Source organism: Leptidea sinapis, chromosome 30, assembly GCF_905404315.1.
Source record: "Leptidea sinapis chromosome 30, ilLepSina1.1, whole genome shotgun sequence".
Lineage (NCBI taxonomy): Eukaryota > Metazoa > Arthropoda > Insecta > Lepidoptera > Pieridae > Leptidea > Leptidea sinapis.
This window is the reverse complement of record NC_066294.1, coordinates 2,727,055-2,750,904: the sequence shown is the minus strand read 5'-3', so window position 1 is coordinate 2,750,904 and position 23,850 is coordinate 2,727,055. Positions and strand designations below refer to the sequence as shown.

General features: G+C 35.5%; 1 protein-coding gene across 1 annotated transcript; it reads left to right on the top strand.

The window, feature by feature from the left end:
* The first annotated feature begins 918 nt into the window (after positions 1 to 918).
* Positions 919 to 20,307, top strand: LOC126973854 (nucleolar MIF4G domain-containing protein 1 homolog). The gene is made up of 12 exons (XM_050821202.1): positions 919 to 1,310; positions 2,404 to 2,632; positions 2,963 to 3,648; positions 5,475 to 5,565; positions 8,291 to 8,503; positions 10,999 to 11,120; positions 12,797 to 12,993; positions 13,854 to 14,029; positions 15,543 to 15,715; positions 16,652 to 16,816; positions 18,380 to 18,511; positions 19,937 to 20,307. Exons 1-12 carry the CDS (start codon positions 1,125 to 1,127, stop codon positions 20,237 to 20,239), a joined length of 2,673 nt encoding a protein of 890 aa, XP_050677159.1. The 5' UTR covers positions 919 to 1,124; the 3' UTR covers positions 20,240 to 20,307.
* Positions 20,308 to 23,850: the final 3,543 nt, after the last annotated feature.

Genomic DNA, 23,850 nt, shown 5'->3' with positions numbered 1-23,850 from the left:
TTTACACATTATCACGGAAGTATCGTTACCTAGTGATAATTGATACTTATTTACATCAGGAATATGCAAAAGCTAATATTTTTTTTAGTTTTCCCGTACACGAGATAATGAAAGAGAATTGGTGCCAGTTGGTTGCAAGAGATAGATGTGAAGAAATTTACAAACCAAATAAGCATATTTATATTTCACCACTAATGGATTTCACCACATTTAAAATTTGACAAAAGCACAAGCCAATATATAAACATACAAACTTTCTCTTTTATAGTATGAGTGTGATTTTTGATTAAATCGTAAAAAACCTCCGTATAAACAGACCTTGAACGCAAAATAGGTACAGACTGACGAACGTAAAACTCACAGCAACCCTCTTTTTCGTCTGGGTTTAAAAAATACCTAACTGCTACTCCACTGATGTCACTGTCCAAATCGGGTTCTAAATTCAAAATAAGCAGCTGAAACTGAAATAGTGTATATTGACCAATAATATTTTAAACTGGAGTAAACGCAGAAATGAATAGACATAGCCGTCGAAGGTTATTATGGTGTCATTTGTGGCATGTGCCATATTTCGGCTTTGATTTTGTATGAGGTGCATTGTCTATATGTATACAACGTTATTGGATACGCCGATAGATAATGGATAATTTTTTAATTTTGTTAATTATTTATATTTAATTAGGACTACCAAAAATTTATGTTATATATATCCTGATTATGTTATATATTATTAATTAGAATAAATTTTTATGAATATTTAACAGTATAAAAGCAATTTTCTCAAAATTATAAAACCGGCCACACACTAAAACCTATGAATCTATCTAAAACCTATCTATGAATTTACTACACCCGTTCGCAATCCGCACATTGTGCAATGTGCAGTACCAAAGAAAAAAAACAATACGTCAATTGTCAAATACACATGGTGTTTAGGTTTACTGTTTTGTGTAAAATTAAAAATTCTTTTTAATAAAAAGATTATGATAAAAGAAACAAGCCGCTCTAGTTGCGCCTTACTTTGTTGCCTTAGTACCTTCCACAGAACCACAGTAGACAGAATATAATCTACTTATGACTTTCTATATTTTTGATTTGGTACTGTTATATCTAATATTTGTATAATGAAGAAGAATAAAGGAATAAAACGTGCACCTATAAATTCACGTAAAACTCAACGCAAGGAAAAACGGAAACTTAAAAAGATACATAGGCAAGAACACTATTTAAAAAAGAAAAATGAGACATCCTCTATTGGAAGATTTGTTATGCGACCAGAAGAAAATAATGACTCTGTTGCAGTACATAAGGTAAACACAACAGTAATATTAATCCTACAAGAAAACTGTGAATTTTAATATTCTTATAGCCTACCTATCTATACATATTAAATAAACTGAAATGTTTGTAATACCAAAATAACAACTTCACTACTATATAGGTAACAACATACTATTTAACTCATAAGCTTTTCTTTTGCTAAAGACCTTTTTCAATTGCATGCTGAACAAAAATGCATCATGTCAGGACAGTTGTATTAAGGAGACTATTTTATGAGTTTTTTATAAAGTTTATGTTTAATAATTATAAAGTTAATATTTTGTATAAAAGCTTATTTGGCAGTTTGTTCAACCAATCATAATAAACCATTTAGTAATAAAAAAAAAATGGCTATAAGTACAAACATTTGTATAATATTACTAGGTGACCCAGCAAATGTTGTATTGCCGATATTAAAATAGTGACAAAAAAGTAACTGTTGATCATAGATGGGTGAAAATTTGAAGTTGTATGTATTTTTTAATGCTGACTCATAATCAAACAAATTTAAAAAAAAAATGTCAAAAAAATTAAAAAAAAAAATTATGTGGACCACCCTTAACATTTAGGGGGATGAAAAATAGATGTTGTCTGATTCTCAGACCTACCCAATATGCACTCAAAATTTCATGAGAATCAGTCAAGCCGTTTTGGAGGAGTTCAAAGTTTAACACCATGACATGAGAATTTTATAGCCATTTCATTTTCATCCCCCTAAATGTTAAGGGTGGTGAACATAATTTTTTTTTTAAATTTTTTTGACATTTTTTTGACATTTTTTTTTAAATTTGTTTGATTATGAGTTTTTGTTTTCCACATGAATTTTTTTTTTTAATTTTTTTGACATTTTTTTTTTAAATTTTTAAACACGAAAAACGAAACATTTTTTTGACACACGAAAATTTTTTTTTAAATTTTTTTGACATTTTTTTTTTTTTTTGATTATGAGTCAGCATTAAAAAATACATACAACTTTAAATTTTCACCCATCTACGATCAACAGTTACTATTGTACCGCGATTTTAATATCAGCAATACAATGTTTGCTGGGTCAGCTAGTATACATATATTCTATCTTTATAGAAGAGGAAACCCAAACAACAAACAACTATTCATGAAATTATTAACAATGAAAGAAAAAAGGAATTAAATCAAACTGAAAAACTGAAATTGCAAATGGATGAGCAGAGAAAGAAAATATTCCTTAAAGCAAATGAGGACGAAGACAAGATGATTAAAAAATTAGAAAAGCAGCTTGGTCTTAATAAGTCAAAAAATAAAAATAATTATTTTGCTGATGATGGCCTTGACTGTATCCTTTTTGTTGAGTTCTGCCAATACAACACTTGTTACCTAAGGTCAAATTGGTAAAGCAACTCCTGCCTTCTAAAGTTCACTCTTTTCCAAGTGCTTCAATATAAACATATCTTATTTCAGATTTTCTACGGAGTTTCTTATTACAAATTGATGCATTTATTTAAACTAATCAAACTTTTTGAATATTTATTAGGACATTAATATAATGTTAATATCCTACAACATTTTGTATGATATAATTATAAAGTAAAAGTGTATTTAATTTACATTCACCAAATGTGTCTAAGGCATTTCAATAATAATTATCTACTAAATTAACAGACAGATCTTTTAGAAATATGTGATAGAGCAACATCTGAACAAATTGTGGCAGCAGAAAAACACTTAGCTGATGTAGAAAAGGATTCAGATTTTGAAGAAGACTTAGCAGCTGTTACAGGCAAAGAATTAGTTAAAAGTAAAAAATCAAAGAAAAATATTGAAGAAAGTTATATTGATGAAGCATCAGATGATGATTTAAGTAATGAATCAGAAGATGAAAGTGATAGCAATAGGGAGGAGAGTGATCAAAATAGTGAAATAGATGAATCCAATGAAAATGATTCTGACAGCCAAAATTCAGACACAGATATTAAAAAACCAATTAGTATTAGAAGACAGATAAATGAAGATGATGAAATAGATGAAGAAGATGGTTATGAGTCCAAAGATTCTGTAAGCAACCACAATATTATTCAGAACCAGAAGAAAATTGTCAATAGTCAAGCTAAAAAATTAAAAGACAAGCAATCTTTGTCTAATAAAAAAATTAAAATAGTGTCTGAAGATGATGTAGGTAATGTTTTCAGTGATGATGAAATATCGCATTTGTCTGGTGATGACACAGATTTGGATAGTGACGTCATGGATGGTGATGATGATGGTAAGGAAACAGAGAAAAGTAAAGAAAAGCCAGATATTTGGGAAGATATATATGGTAGAAAACGAGACAAAGATGGTAATGTTATTAAGGTATGTATTGTACATTCTCAGAATAAAAATGAAATTGTATAAATAGCTGAAATGTTTTTCTAAACCATGGATCAAGGGTTCCACATTGTTAATTTAATGAAAATACTACATTTATAGTAAAATTATATATATGATAATACATACATACATAAAATCACGCCTCTTTCCCGTTGGGGTAGGCAGAGACTACTTCTTTCCACTTGCTACGATCCTTACATACTTCTTTCGCTTCGTCAACTTTCATTATTCCTTTCATACATGCTCTCCGGTTTAGGGTACTCTTGACCTGGCCTTTTTTAAAGATGTCCCTGATATGATCTTGAAATGTCCGCTTAGGTCTACCCTTTCCAACACTTTCATTCACTCTGGCGTTATACACTTTCTTCATCAATCGTTCTTCATTCATTCTCTCGATATGTCCAAACCATCTCAGCATACCTTTCTCAATTTTTGTCACAACATCTTTCAGACCACAACATCTCACTATTTCTTATCCTGTCACTCAGTTTAACTCCTATCATACTTCTCAGCGCTCTCATCTCAACTGCATTTATTCTGCTTTCATATTTCTTCTGCCATACCCAACTTTCACTTCCATACATGATTGTTGGAACCAACACCCTCTACATGATAATGTACTATTTAATCTGTATAACTTGTATTTCAAACAACTTAGGGCAGTGGTAACAGCATCTGGATTTGCTTAGTATCTTTGCATCATATTATATTCATGTAAGATCTTAAGGTTTTGTTGCTGAGGTAAAAAATTATGTCCCAAGTGACACACTATTTTTCATCACTACCTTTGAGAAAAAACTACACAAATGTAGTTTGTATAGATATTATTTTGAAAGTTTAAATAAAACACTAATTTTTATAAAAAAAAAAATACATTCTTTTTGTCTTTTTTTTATTGTGATTTCGTCAAATATTAAATGATTTATAGTTGGTTTTAAGACAGAAAGATCAAATTTTCCTTAGGATGAAATTGAATTTAGTTTAGAGCAGTGTTACCCACCCTTTTTTAGGCCATGCCCCAACATAACATTTCTAAAATTTTTATGCCACCCATACATAATTTTTAACCTTTAAAATGATTGTTTTGTTCCCTTAACAAATATAAATGATAAGTTTTAGCAAAAAATCACTATAAAAGTTTTATCAAAACATCGCAAAATAAAATTTCAAAACATATAATGAAAAACTGAAATTCAAATTTATTGCTTGCAGCAAAGAGATTTTATATTAGGTTCCAATTTACTTCGCTTTAATTCTTAACTCTCTGTGTTATGATATAGCAAGTCGATTTTTTATCAGTAAATCATATGCATCACTAAATCAACATTCAGCTAAATATGAAGAAGGAAACAGTAGCCAAATTTTAAATATGTCACTGATATCTAGCATTACATTTAAATAACCCAAAGAAAGTGTTAAAGTTGTGTCGAGTCCTTTTTTAAATTGCCTCCCTTAACTATCAAAATGCTCCCCTGTGGGGCGTGGGCCTCACGTTGGGAAACACTGGCTTAGAGGATACAATCCTCCAAGGCCAATCTTTTCTTAACAGGTGTGATGAAATGTAAGTATGTGTGGCTAACACACATTATTTTAGTATAATATATATTTTGTCATATGTATGTACTACACAAACAAGTATTTAAATATTTTATTTGTCTAGTATATACATATGATAAAATACATATACTAAAATAAGGTGTGTTAGCCACATATGTTAGTTATTTATCTAAGTTCCATTTGACAAGTTAACCAAGTAAAATTTGATGTACAAATTTAAGTCAAAAATAAATAGTTGTAATACTTTACAGGAAGAGAAGGGTGTCTACATTCCACCACATCTGAGGAACAAGGACACCGGTTCTGACAAGGAGCTAGCTCAGCTGAAACGACAAATAAAAAGTAATTATCATCAGTATGTTAGTTATAATTATTATACCAGTTAAATAATAATAGGATAATAATAATATTTCTGTATGAAATCTGAACTGATTATTTAGTGTTACATTTTTCACACAAATAAAACTGAAAACAAAATTTTATGAACGATGCGGACTCGAACCCGACTCGACCTCTTGCGTTCCGTGCGAGCGGCGCTTTCAATGAAGCGACAACCTGCTGGTTGAACAAAGCATACAAGATTTTATAAACGATATGTCACTCGAACGAAACAACGCGAGAAGTCGCGGTATCGAGTCCCACATCGTTCATAAAATTTTGTTTTCAGTTTTATTTGTGTAATTAATCCCAGAAGTGAGGGTAACTTAAAAAAAATAACAAATTGTTTAGATTTGCAAGAGTGTAGATTTGCAAAGTAGATCCTGTTGATGAAGCCATAGCCTGAGAGTTAAATAAAGCATACAAGATTTTATAAACGATACGTCACACGAACGGTTTGCTCACTTAGAAAGAGCGCTCGCACGGAACGCGAGAGGTCGCGGTATCGAGACCCACATCGTTCATAAAATTTTGTTTTCAGTTTTATTGTGTAATAAATCCCAGAGTGAGGGTTATTACTTTAAAAAAAACATAACAAATTGGTTAAATTTTTGTTATTATCAAGGCGCTATTAATATTAGCACTAGCAACAAGGAAGTGCTAGTGTGCTAGTTTTAATTTGTAAATTGTTATTATTACTAGTGCTATGACATCATATATCGAAATATTTTTACATAAAAGACCCATAAATGAGCAGTTCTTCATGTGTATAGATTTAAAATTTTCTTTACATTCTTTAACATTGTCCAAAAGAAGTGACTCGGCAATCTACAAGACATGAGACAAGAGTGCTTTAATAGACACTGGAATGTTAGTAAAAATTCTCAAAAGCAGATCTTTGTTCAGAGTGGGTTTTATATTATACCCGCTTTGCTGGGTCTTTTTTGATTGTATAGTTATTTGTTAATAATCTATCATAAATTACTTCACAATTTTTTTCATATCATAAATTCTAGATCTTTCTAAACATTTTCATTTGGTTAGAATGTAAGCCACATTTAAAAACTTTACAAATAATTCTAGAAACCTCTAGATCATTCTAGAATTTTCTAGAACTATTCAAATCATTTTAGATAAATGATAATCACACTTTCTTAGAAATGACATGTTTCAACCGCCGTATCTTCTACACTCTTATAGGTATCAACTTGCAACCACACAGTAGTGTGTGATGGGAGCCTATTGTAACATACAAACACTGCGTCTGCGACGTGCAGTTTAAGCTGAAAAAGTGAAATATAGGGACACGCACCTCTATTTATATATATGCTGTGAATACCCGCTTCGCTGGGTCATTTTTAAGTGTATAGTTATTTGTTAATGTTAATAATCTATTACAACTTCACAATTTTTACGGAAAAAATTTCTAGATCATTCCAAAAAAATTTGAAAGAACATAAGCCACATTTGAAAACTTTGCAAATAAGTCTAGAAACCTCAAGATTATTCTAGAATTTTCTAGAACATTTTCTAGAAAATTTAAATGCCACATGTTATTTTATTACGAATGTTGAAATTTCATAACCTTCAAACGAGCCATTATTAAAAAACTATAAATTAAGAAAAGATAACAAATATATTACTTACTCTGAGCAACTGCTTAGTATAGTATCATAATATTACTAATGACAATAAAAATAAATAAAAAATATCTGCGTTTACTGTAGTAGATACAAGACGTTATGCGACAGAATTTCCATCTAAAGTTCTAATATTTAACTAGGTACTAAACGAATACATCAACCCATAGCGTGTATTTTTTCTCAATCTCCCTTTCTCGCTCTCTCCCTAATCTCATCCCCTGGGTATAAGCTTCACGCTACGTTCCTTCTACTCTCTCTCAATCGGTGTCAATCGCTCTCTTCCTCTCCTTGGACAAAAAGTCCCACATTTTCGTGTCACTAATATTATTATGCATATGTGCGCAAAGAAGTTTCACTTAAAAATATAATTAAAATCTGACTTGTATATTTCAATATGAATTAGATACCTATAGTGATAAGAGCGAATCAAACAAACAATGTAACGCAAAATCTTAGTAAATACAAGATCGCTCCGAAAAGTCTGGGAACTGTTAGGAGTGACTGGCCAACACTGCAAGTAAAATGGACCCAACTAACTGGTTTGACCTTCCGAAATCGGCAAGTGCCCCAAGGCACTAGATTTTTCAGATATACCACTGGTCAGGTACCACAGCGGCGTCTATTTCTGCCTTGAAGCAGTTATGGGTAAACATTACTGTGTTTGGGTCTGAAGGAAATTATATTATATTAATTGTGAAATTACTGGGTCTCAAGGTGACGAGCGCAATTATTGTAGTGACGCCCAAAATTTTTAGGGTTTTTCAAGAATCCTGAGCGGCACTGCATTGTAATGGGCAGGGCGTATCAATTACCATCAGCTGAACGTCCTGCTCGTCTCGTCCCTTTTTTTCATAAAAAAAATCTGTATAAGTTAATGTGTTAATGTATACGTAATACGCATAACGTAGGTATACCACAGACCACCTTTCGGACATTTTTTGACGACTTTAAATAGGCGATTGGGAGTTTTGTCTCGTCTTTGTAACTTAAATAATCAGACTACTTCTACGGCATATTGAAGTAAGGTTTTTGATTTTAATTTCAAGGTGTACTGAATAAATTGGCTGGCACGAACTTGCACTGGGCTTGCACATCCATAGAGAATCTGTACCAGAGCAACAGCCGTAATTCCGTCAACTCTGCGCTAACTCAGCTGTGGTTGGAAGCCACGGTCGGCGTAGCCAGCACACCAGACAGGCTGATAGCCGAGCACGCCGCCCTCGTGTCAGTATTGCACGCTAATGTTGGATCAGAGATTGGTAAGTTTTCAATTTCACATTGTCCTCAGGCACGCCGAGCGTGTTGATTCATCATCATCAGCCGGTAGACGTCCACTGCTGTACAAAGGCCTCCCCCATTGATCTCCACAACGACCAGTCCTGCGCTGCCCTCGTCCAAAGTATTCCGGCGATCTTGACCAGATCGTCCGTCCATCTTGTGGGGGTCTACTACCACTGCGTCTTCCGGTACGTGGTCGCCATTCCAGGACTTTTCTGCCCCACCGGTCGATCTACATGTTGATTAGCGAGTGTTTAATTTGGTTGAGCTGATACGGACGGCTATGTAACGCTCGCTCGGATAAGTTGGCCGCAATAATCTTATCATTGTAGAACAATAAAAAAGTGTATGTTTTCTTATGTACGCACAGAAGACGCGTAACAAATCTTATTTTTTTTAAATCTTTATTTATTTATAGAGGGTTTAATCACTGAGTGAACATGCCATAATGATACAATTAACAAAAAAAAAACACATTTTAAGTTATCTCCTATCTAAACCTAACTTAACCAACTTATATTTTCTCTTAGCTAGATGAGGGTATATTCCCTGACCTCATGAAATACAGCAAAATTATACCTTTGTTTAAATCGGGCTGTCCTTTTGACCCTGCTAATTTCAGGCCTATTTTGCTGCCTGTTTAGTAAAAATTTTGAAAAGCTTTTGCTTCAGCAACTACAAATGCATTTTTGTAAATTTTTGAACAAAAATCAATTTGGTTTCACTAAGGGCTTATTAACAATTAATGCGGGTACTAGACTCATTGAGCACATCTTTGACGCCTGGAAAGAGTCACAAGATGCATTGGGCATTTTTTGTGATTTGTCCAAAGCATTTGACTGCGTCCACCATAAAACTTTACTCCTAAAACTAAAGAATTATGTAGTCAAGAATAGAGCCCTAAATCTGTTAAAATAATATATAAGCGAAAGAGTTCAGATAGTCGACGTAAATGGCAAACGGTCTTCGGGTAAACCTGTAGGAAAAGGTGTTCCACAGGGTTCTATTCTCGGTCCTTTCTTGTTTCCTATATATATTACCGATCTACCGTTTGTGGTAGATGATAGCAATGAGATTGTATTGTTTGCTGATGATACTTCACTTATATTTAAAGTGAAGCGACGTGCAGATATTGATTACGAGGTAAACAATGCACTCTCAAAGATAGTGCGTTGGTTTAAGTCGAATAATCTGCACCTAAACAGTAAAAAAACAAAGTGTTTACGGTTAATTACACCAAACACAGCGGAGGTACAAACCAACTTATAAATGACCAGAGATTGGAACTTGTGGACACTACGGTCTTCTTGGAATCACGTTAGATAAAAAGCTTCAGTGGGATGCACATATTGCCCAACTAGCAGATAGACTCAGCTCTGCGGTAAGTGCCGTTAGAAAGATTACAGAGTACACAAATGTTGCGACCGCTAGATTAGAGTACTTCAGTTATTTTCACAGCATCATTAAGTACAGTATTGTACTATGGGGTCATGACGCTGATATTGATATAGTGTTTGCTCTGCAAAAGAGAGCTGTTCTTGCTATATATCAGCTTGGTTATAGACAGACTCTCAAAGAAAAATTAAAAGAAATAAATATTTTGACTGTTCATTGTCAGTACATTTATGAAAACTTAATATATGTTCACAAAAATCGTCATCTTTTTGCTCTTAATAGTGATTTTCATTATTATAACACTAGAAATAAAGGATTGCTTGTAACTAATTCTAGTAGGCTTTAACATAATAGCTTTAAGGGTAAATGCTTTTAGCTTTTATAATTTAAAGTCCCAGCCACTGTTCAGGCATTATTTATAAATAAATTTAAATGTTTTATTAAAAAATTGCTCTGTCGTAAATCCTATTACTCCACTGATTAGCTGAATATCTAAGTGATCGGACAGCCGGGGACTAGATTATGATTATTTTATAGCAATAGCAATGAGAGTACAATATTGTATATTTTTATTAAAAAGAGCGCAAAAAAGAATGCTGGGAGAGTTACTTGCGCCCCTTCTTCTCTCTCAGAGCGCCATTTGTTTCCGAAGCGGTTGTAGTATCTAGTATATTAGAAATGACATCAAAAAGAATTCTAAAGGAATCAATTTTGAGAAAATAAATGTCTTTCCTTTTCTAGCTTCCTCCGAAAGGAGGAAAGCCAATATAAGATTACATGCTCCTATTTCGCTCAGGATTCTTGAAAAACCCAAAAATTCTAAGCGACACTACAATACCGCTCGTCACCTTGCGACATAAGATGTTAAGTCTCATTTGCCCAGTAATTTCACTAGGTACGGCGCCCTTCAGACCGCAACACAGTAATGCTTAGACATCACTGCTTCACGGCAGAAATAAGCTTGTTTGATGTATATTAATAAAACTCATTTACTCTCCACTTCTGAAACAAATGACGCTCAGAGAATAAACGGTGCCAGGCACTATTAGTATTTTTGTGTTTTATAAAAATAATATTTCAGGGGCGCATTTTCTTGAGGTGTTATCGAAGCAGTTCGATGAATTGGTGCGGGATTCACAACCAATGGAAGACAAACATTTGGACAACCTGGTGTCCTGCCTGGCGCATCTGTACGGGTTTAAGGTAGGGAATAACTTGTGACGTCACAAATGCTCATGTGGTTTTAGTAACTGGACATATCTTCCAGGTGGTATTTTGTTGCCAATCAACGAAATATTTGAATGTTAGTAATAATTAATAAAATGTACCAATTATAGTATTAAGATTAAGTTTCATTAGTTTTAAAATATAAATAAAATATTCTATATTGTAACCCCCTTATTCATAATAGTCTGCTAACTTAAAGCATTGCTAATTCTCACTCTGTCTTCTTCTATTGACCTAAGTCAGAATGAGAAAAAACACTCCTTAGCGGCTGTTTAAAGTTAGCGGACCATTATGAATAAGGGGGTAAATATTCATCTACACGTCGTTGAGTTTCTTGTATGTTCTTCTCACAAGCTCTACTGTTCGCGAACATATTATAGTAAATTCAGTAATTTAAAAGAAAATTTTATTGTGACAATTCCAAAGGGCTTAGTTTAATCCTAATTGAATAATAAGTTGAATTGAGTTGAATAATAAATTTATTTAACTTTGACTTAACATTGGCTACATTTTATCATTTCTTTTCAACATTTTATAAAGTAGAATTGTAGCAAGTATTTGCTATAAAGTAGTTAATGATACAATTTTAAATTTAGGTACATAATTTTCTCTGAGATCTTTTTCAATACATCAGAATAGGCCATATATTTTTTTTCCATCTTGTGTTATGGTATTCTGTATTTTATTTTCAAAATTTAAATGTGCTCGTGGGTAAAAGATAACTCTAGTGATGTCCCTCCAGTCGCGACATTTCGTGAAATAGGTTCTCTGTAAATAATATCATCTACATCACGCGCCAAACTTCCCATCCGCTCCTGTCGTAAATTAAATCTTTTTGTTCCACCATGCTACACAAAAACATATAATTTGAATACCTTTATATCACGAGCACTTAATTCCTACAGTAAAAAAATTCTGATATGCATGTTTTTGGGTTACCTTGTAAAGAATTTAGAAAGTAATTGATTCTCAAACTTATGTAATCTTGTTGCAAGTTAATCTTGTTATGTACGAATGGGGATAAAAATATTTGAAGTTATTGTATTGTACAGGTTTGTTGTTAATGTTAACTCTTTATATTTATGTTTAGCATTAGGTATGTAAGTTAACATTGTAATTTTCGGCACTATAAGTCTTTTATCTAATATATAAAATTCTCGTGTCATGGTGTTAATCTTTGAACTCCTCCGAAACGGCTTGACCGATTCTCATGAAATTTGCATATTGGGTAGGTCTGAGAATCGGACCACGTCTATTTTTCATTCCCCTAAATGTTAAGGGTGGTCCACACGATTTTTTTTTTTAATTTGTTTGATACATACAACTTCAAATTTTCACCCATCTACGATCAACAGTTACTTTTGTATCGCGATTTTAATATCGGCAATACAACGTTTGCTGGGTCAGCTAGTTATTCTATAAAAATTGTAATTTTGTGACTGTTTGATGCCAAAATAAAATTAACTGTTAGCTTGGAAGCACCTAGCTAACTGTCGCTAGAGAGACTGGCGATAACGCACGTCGTGTGCATCGCTATCAAAGGGATGCATTAGATGAGGTGGCAATACTGCCCCGAACGAACATTGTACATACAGTTACCTCAGCTAATACTCCCATCAGTGCAGCTCGTAAGTTGTAGAGGAATTTTTCAGATATACCACCCCAGCCTGCTGTACGACATCCTGTCAGAGCTGACCAGTGATCTAACGGAGAAGCACATAGACTGCGTGTTGCGGGCGCTGCGAGCAGTCGGAGGAACTCTGCGGAAGGAGGAACCGACGGCTCTCAAGAACTTCATACACGACACGCAGACTAAGATCACCGGCTTGAACGAACATACAGATACTGGGTGAGGCTCTCGACCTTCATACTAGATGTCTTCACACATCACACATGAGAGAGCGCTACAGTCCACTTTATTTTTTTAAAATTGCTTTAACGGTCTGTTTCTGCGTAGACATCTGTTAGTCAATTGCGATATCAATGCGTTTATTCGTAGTTAGTTGAAGAAAAAATATTATTATTTTATTTAGCATTTAAGAATTTGAAGGACTTCACTTTTAAATAACGCAGAACCTGTGTTAGGTTTTTACTAGTGGGAGGCTCGGCGCCTATTTCTGCCGTGAAGCAGTAAATGTGTAAGAATTATTGTGTTTCGATATGAAGGGCGCCGTAGCTAGTGAAATTACTGGGCAAATGAGACTTAACATTTTATGTCTCAATGTGATAAGTGCAATTGTATTGCCGCTCAGAATTTTCGGGTTTTTTAAGAATCCTGAGCGGCATTGCATTGAATTGGGCAGGGCGTATCAATTACCATCAGCTGAACGTTCTGCTCATCTCGTCCCTTATTGTCATAAAAGAATAGGGAAGACCGCTCTTTCGAACGGATAAGAATGCTTACATATTTGACAAAAACATAAATACCTCAATAAACGAATCGTAACTATACATTTGAAGGTAGTTTAATAAAAATTATCATTAATAATACTTTATCTATATATATACATAATGAAAATGGTCTTTGTTTGAGGCTCTTTCACGCCTAAACCACTGATCGTATCGACATGAAACTACCACCATTCGATGCGAAATTTATCCTAAATAGTGTATGGCTACTTATTTTTCGAATTCCAGCGTTCCTTCGTTTTAAAATTCGCACAGCGAAGCGGGCGGGAACGACTAGTTAAATATATATAAATGTGACAGGTCACGCGTAAAGTTTCTGGCAGAAGTCTTGCTGGCTGTGAAGAACAACAATCTGAGCAAGATACCGGGCTACGACCCCAGCTACCTGGAGCAGCTGAAGAAGACCAGCAGGGGAGTAGTGCGGCGAGGCAACTACGTCACGCCGCTCAACATTCGGCTACATGACCTGTTGCTAGGTGACTTATTCTAATTTGTTTCACACTTAGGATTTTCTTCAAATAGGGGCGCCCCAGCTGTATAGGCTTAGGTATTGGTATTGTAATGTCAAAATAACAGTTTTATTGGTACAAGCAAGTTAATATTGAGATGCGAGAAAGAGGCAGACAAATTTAAATTATTTATCTGTCTCTTTGTTTGTGCAAGCCCTTTTTTATAGGAGGATGAACGAGCGTTTAGATGGTTTTGGAACATAAGAAAAATCACAGGAGCGTTACCGGCTTTTTCGGTAGGTGTGTTCGATTTTTGAAGATAACTATGTCGTATCGCCTTGGAAACAAATGCAAGGAAGTTAATTTCACAATTTGTTTGCACGTGTAAAAAATTTCCGAAACGGCCAGACCAATCTTTAAAGGATATGACTTTTTTATTTTATGGAATAGGAGGACAAACGAGCGTACGGGTCACTTGGTGTTAAGTGATCACCGCCGCCCACACTCTCCTGCAACACCAGAGGAATCACAGGAGCGTTGCCGGCCTTTAAGGAAGGTGTACGCGCTTTTCTTGAAGGTACCCATGTCGTATCGTCCCGGCAACACCGCACAAGGAAGCTCATTCCACAGCTTCGTAGTGCGAGGAAGAAAGCTCCTTGAAAACCGCACTGTGGAGGACCGCCACACATCCAAATGGTGGGGATGATATCCTAACTTGTGGCGTGTCGTACGAAGGTGAAATTCGGCGGCAGGAATCAGGTTGAACAGCTCTTCGGAACACTCCCCGTGATAAATGCGCTAGAAGACACACAATGATTTGGACCAAAATGGACTAAGACCAAATATGAAATACAATCGTCTAATGACATTCAGCAGAGGAATCACAGCAGTGTGGATGGCCTATTAGGTCTAACAAGTTGATGGGGTTAATATGAATAAGATTTTTTTTATGACAATAAGGGAGGAGTCGAGCTGGACGTTCAGGTGATGGTAATACGCCCTTCCTTTTACAATGCAGTATCGCTCAGGATTCTTGAAAAAAAACTAAAACTTTGAAACTCTGATTACAATTGCGCTTGTCACCTTGAGACATAAGATGTTAAGTCTCATTTGATCAGTAATTTCAAGGAGGCTCCTTTGCAAAGGATGCCGGCTAGATTATGGGTACCACAACGGCGTCTATTTCTGCCGTGAAGCAGTAGTGTTTAAGCATTACTGTTTCGGTCTGAAGGGCGTCGTAGCTAGTGAAATTACTGGGCAAATGAGACGTAACATCTTATGTGTCAAGATGACGAGCGCAGTTGTAGTGCCACTCAGAATTTCTGAGGTTTTAAAAGAATCCTGAGTGGCACTCCATTGTAATGGGCAGCGCGTATCAATATCAAGCTGAACGAGCTGCTCGTCTCTCTGAAAAAAAAAATTCTGACCGTGTTTTCACGGATTCGGATCGGTCGTTGTGTCAAGGTTTTTTTCACTGTGATTAATGCTGTCAAAGGCGAAGGATTTGATGTTATATTTAAGTATGTGTTTCGTTTGACAGCGCACGAGCGTGGTAAGTGGTGGGTGGTTGGGTCGGCCTGGGAGGGGGGCCGGGAGCAGCGCGCGGACAAGACAGTGCCGGCTCACGATCACAAGCTGCTGGAACTGGCTCGCCAGCAGAGGATGAACACGGACATGAGGAGGAACATCTTCTGTATTATAATGTCCGCTGAGGTACGTGTCTGGTAATGTAAGGATTGACCTTTTTCTATGACAATAAGAGACGAGACGAGCAGGACGTTCAGTTGTTGGTAATTGATACGGCCTGCCCGTTACAATCCGGTTACGCTCAGGATTCTTGATAAACCCAATAACTCTGAGCAGCACTACAATTGCGCTCGTCACCTTGAGATATAAGATGTTAAGTCTCATTTGCCCAGTAATTTCACTAGCTACGGCGCCCTTCAGACCGAAACACAGTAATGTTTACACAATTACTGCTTCACGGTAGAAATAGGCGCGGTAACTGACCGTAACTATTCACTGTTTCTATTGTGTCAGTTACCAATGGACGAGAATGGAGTTGACTGGTTGTGACTGAAAAAATACCAAATCCCAGTGGGGTACAATTTTTTTGGGAATTCCCATTTGCCGGACTATTGTACCCCTCGACCAACGGGATCCTTAAATAACTGAGATTGTTGATGAAAGAAACTTTTTTCTTTGAGTCAACGTACGAACGTGGGGATAACTTAATGATGGTTGGTTAACTCTGAATGTTACTTCACTAATTAAACAAATAAAACTGAAAACAAAAATTTATGAACAATGCGGGGCTCAAACCCGAGACCTCTCGCGTTCCGTGCGAGCGCTCTTTCCAACTGAGCCAACCCTTCGAGTGACGTTTCGTTGATAAAATCTTGTATGCTTTGTTTAACTCTCAAGTTGTGGCTTCATCTACACGATCTACTTTACTTTAATCTACTTACCTTGTATGTTATATATGTCCATGCGTGATGTTCCAGGTCGACATGAGTACCGCCAACAACGCTCCTGTGATTCCTCTGTTACAAGAGAATACAGCCGTGTTCGCTTACCATCGTCATAACTCGGGCTCTCATTGGCTTATAAAAAAAACTTTTGTAATTGACATGTAATATATTCCTACAGGACTATATGGACGCATTTGAGAAGCTCCAACACCTAGGTCTCCGCGGACAACAGGAGAGGGAGATAGTCCACGTGCTGATGGCGTGCTGTTTGCAGGAGAAGAAGTACAACCCTTACTACGCGGTGCTGGGACAGAAGCTGTGCGACACTGACAGAAAGTATCAGGTGGGCTTGACTATGACATTACTTTTAGCACAATTTATTATTTTAAAATGATATCCCTGACTTCTGGGATAAATTATATATTTTTTTTATGCATTGTAATGGGCAGGGCGTATCAAATACCATCAACAGAACGTCCTACTCGTCTCGTCCCTTAATTTCATACATAAAAAACATATTAAATTCCTCAAACTCGAATGGTTGGCTCAGTTGGTATGAGCGCTCGGATGGAACCCGTGTGAGGTCGCGGGTTCGAGTCCCGCATCATTCATAAATTTTGGTTACAAATTTGTACGGTTGAAGGACAGACGGAATTAGGGTCGATATCCCATAGTGTTGTGTTGCGTCGATAGTGTACGATAAATATCGTTCACCAACAACAAACTTTTGACTTTACGGTTAAAAACTATTTATGTATATCAAACCACTTTGGACATGTTATTTCCTATTAGTGCGTGCAAGTATCTAGGTAGTGTTAAGGCACGTTACGAGTCAGATCATAGAACATGACTAGTTTGTCATAACTTCCAACATAATTTACTATGGAGGGCGTTTGAATGCATTTTCTAAAGTTTATAAACAACAAAATTGGTGACCTTCGAGCATCTTTCCATAAACTAGCCGCGGACCGTCGGACGAGACTTATTGTATCAATTCTCACAATTCGTATATTTTATTTAAATAAATAAATTCTTTATTGCTATACAAAAGAATAGGCTCAGCTTCATGGATTTATATTTCCATGCAGCGCTGGTTTTTAGCCATCCCCTCCTCCCTAAGTGGGAGTGTATGTATTACGGCTCCCCGATTACCTACTTAAGCTATATTTTTTATTAAATGCCGGCAACGCTCCTGTGTTTCTTGTGGCGTTTTAGAAGAGTATAGGTGAAGGTGATCACTTAACACCAGGTGAACCATACGCTCGTTTGTCCAACTCTACCATTAAGAATAGTGTTGCGTCGTCTTGCCTAAGTGAAAGAGCAGGTTTGTGGAGAGTTTGTTCGTATGAGTTGGCCAACCTTTGATCTGAGTACCAACGATTTACCGCCATCAGTATGATGGTGCGTCAACACGACTGAGCATCGTTAAGGACGCGTTTACGAATCCGACAAAAATAAGATATTTTTTGGTAGAGATTGTGATGAAATTTTTCAATACAAACTCTACCAAATTATAATTTTTGGCGGCGGCCATCTTGGATTTAAAAAAAACTGCGTTTACTGCACACGACGTTATGCGACAGAATTGCCATCTAAAGTTCTAATATTTAACTACTAAACGAATACATCAACCAATTATCAAAAATACATAGGTATTAAAAAAAACAAAATTCAAACTTACTAAAGTATCAAATTCATTTTATTCCCGCAATTAACTTTAAGTTCGTGTATGTGTTTGAGCGGTGTCAGTGTAGTGGTGCGATTCGATAACTCTCTGTTTTGAGAACGCGTCCTTAAACATGCACGAACTATCTCTCTATTATCATCACATGGAAGTTTGCCGAACTTTTGTTTGATAGTATGTAGCCGCTATAAGATTATAATTCAGTGACGCAATGCGTTTCAGTTGTCGATCCAGTACTCGGTGTGGGACAAAATAAAAGAGATGGATTCGATGCCCAAACAGTGCATGAACAACTTGGCGCAGTTCCTGATACATCTGATTATGGAAAAAGGACTGCCGCTGTCTGTTTTGAAGGTTTGTATTTCAACAAAAACACTTAATTATGTAATATCCTAAACAATTTGGTATGTTTTAAAGTGATCATTTGTCAGTCATGATTTAAGTTTTAAACAGTCACTTCTGGGATTAATTACACAAATAAAATTTGAAAAAAGCAAAACTCTTCTAAAGTGTATTTTAAGAGATATATACATTATAAGATTTAAAGCATTTCCAACGTCTGGTCCTCCGATAGTTTTGTTATGAAATAAGAGGACAAACGTACGAACGGCCGGTATGAGATCACCACTGCCCATACTCTTGCAACACCAAAATCGCATGTGGGTACGTTTCCGGCCTTTTAGGAAGTTCTATAACACGCTATTTTGTAAGTACCCACGTCGTATCGAAACTGGTAACACCGCGCAGGGAAACTCATTTCATAGTTTCGTTGTACGTGGAAGAAAGTTCATTTAAAAAACGCACCGTCCTCACATTCAAACATCCAGATGGTAAAGATGATATGCTAAGTTTGTAACGTGTGGTGCGAAGGTGGAATTTAGCGTTAGGGAGCAGGTCACACAGGAAATGGGGAGGATGGTATTGTAAAACTTTATGGGCAATATTATTTTTGCTATTTGGTTATTCCGGTTTTTTCTCGGTGCCACTCCAGTTATAAAGAGCTTAATATACATTTAGTTGCTGTCCTCGTGTAATTGTGTGTCTTCTACCGCATTTATCACGGGGAGTGTTCCGAAGAGCTGTTTAACCTGATTCCTGCCGCCGAATTCCACCTTCGCACGACACGCCACAAGTTACGATATCATCCCCACCATCTGGATGTGTGGCGGTCCTGCACATTGGGGATTTCAAGGAGCTTTCTTCCTCGTACTACAAAGATGTGGAATGAGCTTCCTTGTGCGGTGTTTCCGGGATGATACGACATGGGTACCTTCAAAAAAAGCGCGTACACCATCCTTAAAGGCCGGCAACGCTCCTGTGATTCCTCTGGTGTTGCAAGAGATTGTGGGCGGCGGTGATCACTTAACAACAGGTGACCCGTACGCTCGTTTGTCCTCCTATTCCATAAAAAAAAGGTATTTCTTTACCATGGAAAGGATCCCCAGATATTTAGCGGCAGAGTTTGCAAATAACTATATAGAGCCGTCGTAGTAAAGGACATTGGTTAGATTAGCAATAGGGAATTGCAAATATGCAAGTATTTTTTTTTGATATTTATTTATTTTTTCTGAAGAAAAGTATCGAAACGAGTGATACGCCCCGCCCATTACAGCGAACGAGCGCTCAGGATGTTTGAAAACACAATATTTTGAGTGGCATCGCAACAGTTACGCTCGCTAACTTGAGACAAAGATGTTTAGTCTTTTTAGCCCATAGTTTTACTAGCTACAACGCAACGAAATGCGTTGTCAGTTAATAACATGCAACGTTTCGTTACAGATAATACAATTCTCGGATCTTAACAAGCGTACAGTGCGGTTTATGCGCAGGATTCTCCTCGCAGTCATAATGAACGAAGACATACAAGCATCTCTGGAAGTGTTCCACAGAATATCTAAGCCGCCAAAACTGCACATGTTCAGAGAAAGCCTCAGATTGTTCATACAACACTTTTTGATTAAGAATGTTGGCAAGTCGAGCGGAGTGCTGACGGAAGACGAGATGGCAACACTGAAGATGAGAAGCGTGGAGGTCGACAAAGTGTTGCAGTCACACAAAGACTTGAGCCATGCGTTCGTGTGACACTTTATAGTCCAGGAGTTTTTGTAAGGTTATAAGAGTTCTATTAAAGTTGTTAATACCAAGTACAAGTGTTTTCTTTTGTAAATAGGAGTATTCTATACACATTGAACCTATGTTCGTACGGTGTTGAGCTGTGGGAATTGGATCCTACATCCTACTTGTTACTTTGTTACTTTAATTGTAAAACAGATTTTTGATGAAAAACAAAAGCCCGCCGAGTTTGTCCATTCTTCTCAGGCTTGAGGCATTCATTTTGGAATGGGTGGTAGTTTTTTTGACTTTCAATAAGTGATATCACATCCTATTTTGAATAAAAATATTTGAATTTGAATTTACAATGGATGAATAATGCATCCAATCCAAAATGTTGCCACTCATTACTATTGTAGGAAGGGTTGGTAATTTAAACGCACTTAATAAAATTGAAATATCTGTGTGTCAGTTTCCAATAAAAATTTGACGTAATTCCGGAAAAAAGTTCCTAATCGCAATCATTTTGAAATTGAGTTACAATTTAAGAACACAAACTTTGTCACGTGATTCATATTAACAAACTGACAAAAAATGGCAGCCCTTCTGTCACTGTAAATGACATCATGACTTAGTAGCCCAACCCACTTGTATGGAATACACTAATATTTATTAAACTTTAAACACGAATTCCTTAAAATGTGATGTTTGTGGTTTCGAACGTTTTTCAGGAACTACGTCCAATTATAATAATAAGTGACTCAATACAATTTGAGCAGCGTTACTCCTTAGAATTTACAATAAGTACTGCCTACTCGAACTAAGCGCTCAGGCTTATATAGAGCATGAGTCATGACCATGTACCGTGATGGTGCTACCAACTATTAGGTGGCACAATAGTAGTGCCAACTAACTTACACGAATCAAGTTAACTCAAGATCTTATATGCTTTTATAATTATTTCTTTTCAGTGATAATTATATTTAATAGTATTTAAATATTAATTCAAATTCAAAAACACTTTATTCATGTAGGTCACGGAAATGACACTTATGAATGTCAAAATAAAAATAAAAATATTGTTTCTTATTGAATTTACCGCTACTTCGTAAAGGGTTGAGCTAATGAGAAGAAGTAGCAAGAAACTCATTGCCACTCTTTTAAGTCAAGATTTACATTTTAATTGTTTTACAAATCATTTCAATTACAATATATGTAAAGTGACGCATAAACATACTCAAATGTCGAAAACTGAATGGCTTACACGAGTAAGTCAAAAAAAGAAAAAAGTAAATTAATACTTATAAACACAAGAGTTATTGAGTATAGTAGATGCATCAATCCACACATACCGTAAATAAATAGAGGCATTATGTGAGCATTTCATAAAATAAAATATAACTTTAACTTTACAGGAAATAATATTAATAAAAAACACATCAAGCAGACCTCCCGGTAAGAAGATCATCCAGCCACCAGTTAATAGTTGTTAAATAAATTTAATTATTAATTGGGATATCTTATGGCAGTTTATGACGTTGGTAGCGCTTGATAACCCATCAAGCTCTATCTATATAAAACATTGAAATTCACCTAAAACCCTAGACTTTAATGTAGACATAGACACATTTTATTTCACATCATCATCACACAATTTAATTTACAAAGTTTTATTATACACCTTAAAGTAAAACATAACAATATCGCTTAAAGTTAAATAATATTTGTGAACATAATTATATATTTTACAATAGAATCGATAATGATGCGAAAATGGACACCGCTCAGCGTATGCTGTAGCAAATGCTACAGCGCTGGTTTTCAGCGTAGCCCATTACGAGACAAACTCGCGCTGTGGTTTAGAAACGTTTTAAAATTTTTAATTACTTACAGCATAACACATACTTACTTAAAACTGAAAACCTACCCAAATACCTTATACGTAGAAAAACCAACATTAAAGAATAAAGAAAGACAAAAATTACCAATATAAAAGATACAAAATATGCAAAACTTGATAAAAAAATATAGTACACAACAAAAAAATACAAACGCTGCGATTACAATATAAAATTAAAATAAAATAAAGCCAGTTCAGAAAATATATATATTATATTATATATATATTCAGTTTACCTAAGATAAGTGGGATGTATCACTGGGACCTTGAGCAAAAGACAAGGAAAAGGCCCTAGTACCTACCTCCATCAAATTCTTGCCAATAATAAAAATTAGTCACGAGGCTAACCCCATACAACACGAATCTCTTGAGCAATAGCTAAATGTATTCGGGCATATTGCAAGGTAAAAAATAGCATCAAAGCGAGCTTATGGATCGTCTGATGATAAGTGATCACCACCGACCATACTCTTGCAACCCATGTCATTTTAAAATTACCAAAAAAAGAATAGAAATGTCCACAGAAATAGCAAATAATCAAGAAACTCGTCATATCCCCTGCCCCGTTCTTTTGCCCTCGCTATTCCCTCCCCGCCATCGTTAAGATTCCCACATTAATATACTTTCATTAGTTAAAACAACACGTAGTATTTTAATGTTGTTAGTATTGTGTCCATAATTTTAGACAGGATTTTTAAAAAGGTTAACATGCAATAATTCTATTATTTTCCAGTTAAAAAAATGACTACATATTTATGATCTATCTATCTAGGGTCGGGCTGTATGGAATTGTTTCCATATAGCCTGACCCTTTTAGGAATTACAAAATAGTTACACGTAGGTAGGACACTGGATTGGCGGCTGTCAAAGTGCTTTTTGCCTGTTTCATATTCTCCATTTTGGCGCTGTTGGCCATGTAGCGGGAGTCTGCGGTACTAAAACTATTTATATCAACTTAGTGGACAACATAGATGGTGGGAAACTATTTACAAAATATGTGTTCTTTATTACGTTGATTCTTGAAGTATAAACAACACGGAAAACGAACGAAATTAATTCAAAATGTAAAAATACTTCAGAGTATTGTACGTTCTTTCGCAGCCATTTGTATTACACGTCAAAATTTGTTCTCTGGACGCTCGCGAGTGGCGCTTCAAATAGGCACAAAAAAATTGCTGTCAAACATATGGAACACAGGTCAGTGACGTAGGTACCTACCACAAACAGCTATGTCACTCAAAAAGCCTAAGCAAATTCTTCTAAGCATTTATAATTAAATAACTAATTATACTTAGATCATTTATACGTCTAGATAGACTGTGACAGCTGTGAAACGTCGAAAAATTATCAGTTGACAGTTAACCCCTATTTTGAGCAACGCACGCACACTAACACAAAGTGAAATACAAATCGCGAGTGTAAGTCGTAGTTTGCCCATACGGCAAACACACACTAAAGTAATAAAACTGGTCTGTTTTTATCGGTTGTCTAGCAGAGGTATCTAGACCATAGATGTCAATAATGGTTGAAATTTTATATTAACTAGTTAATAGTTAACTGATAAAAAATATCGCTATTTTTTGGTTGAAAATGTAACAATTATTATTTGTCAAGTACAACATTTGTTTATTGGTTGATGTTAATATTAATGAGTTGAATAATTTATCAAATTGTAGCACATAATATAAATGTTTTTAGATAAAATTAAATGATTTTTTCTTCATACTTGAACACTTTATAA

Coding starts and splice junctions, on each gene's coding strand:
- LOC126973854 (XM_050821202.1), top strand. CDS start 1,125: ATGAAGAAGAATAAAGGAATAAAACGTGCACCTATAAATTCACGTAAA. Junction 1,311..2,403: donor ACTCTGTTGCAGTACATAAG/GTAAACACAACA, acceptor CTATCTTTATAG/AAGAGGAAACCCAAACAACA. Junction 15,716..16,651: donor GTATTATAATGTCCGCTGAG/GTACGTGTCTGG, acceptor ATATTCCTACAG/GACTATATGGACGCATTTGA.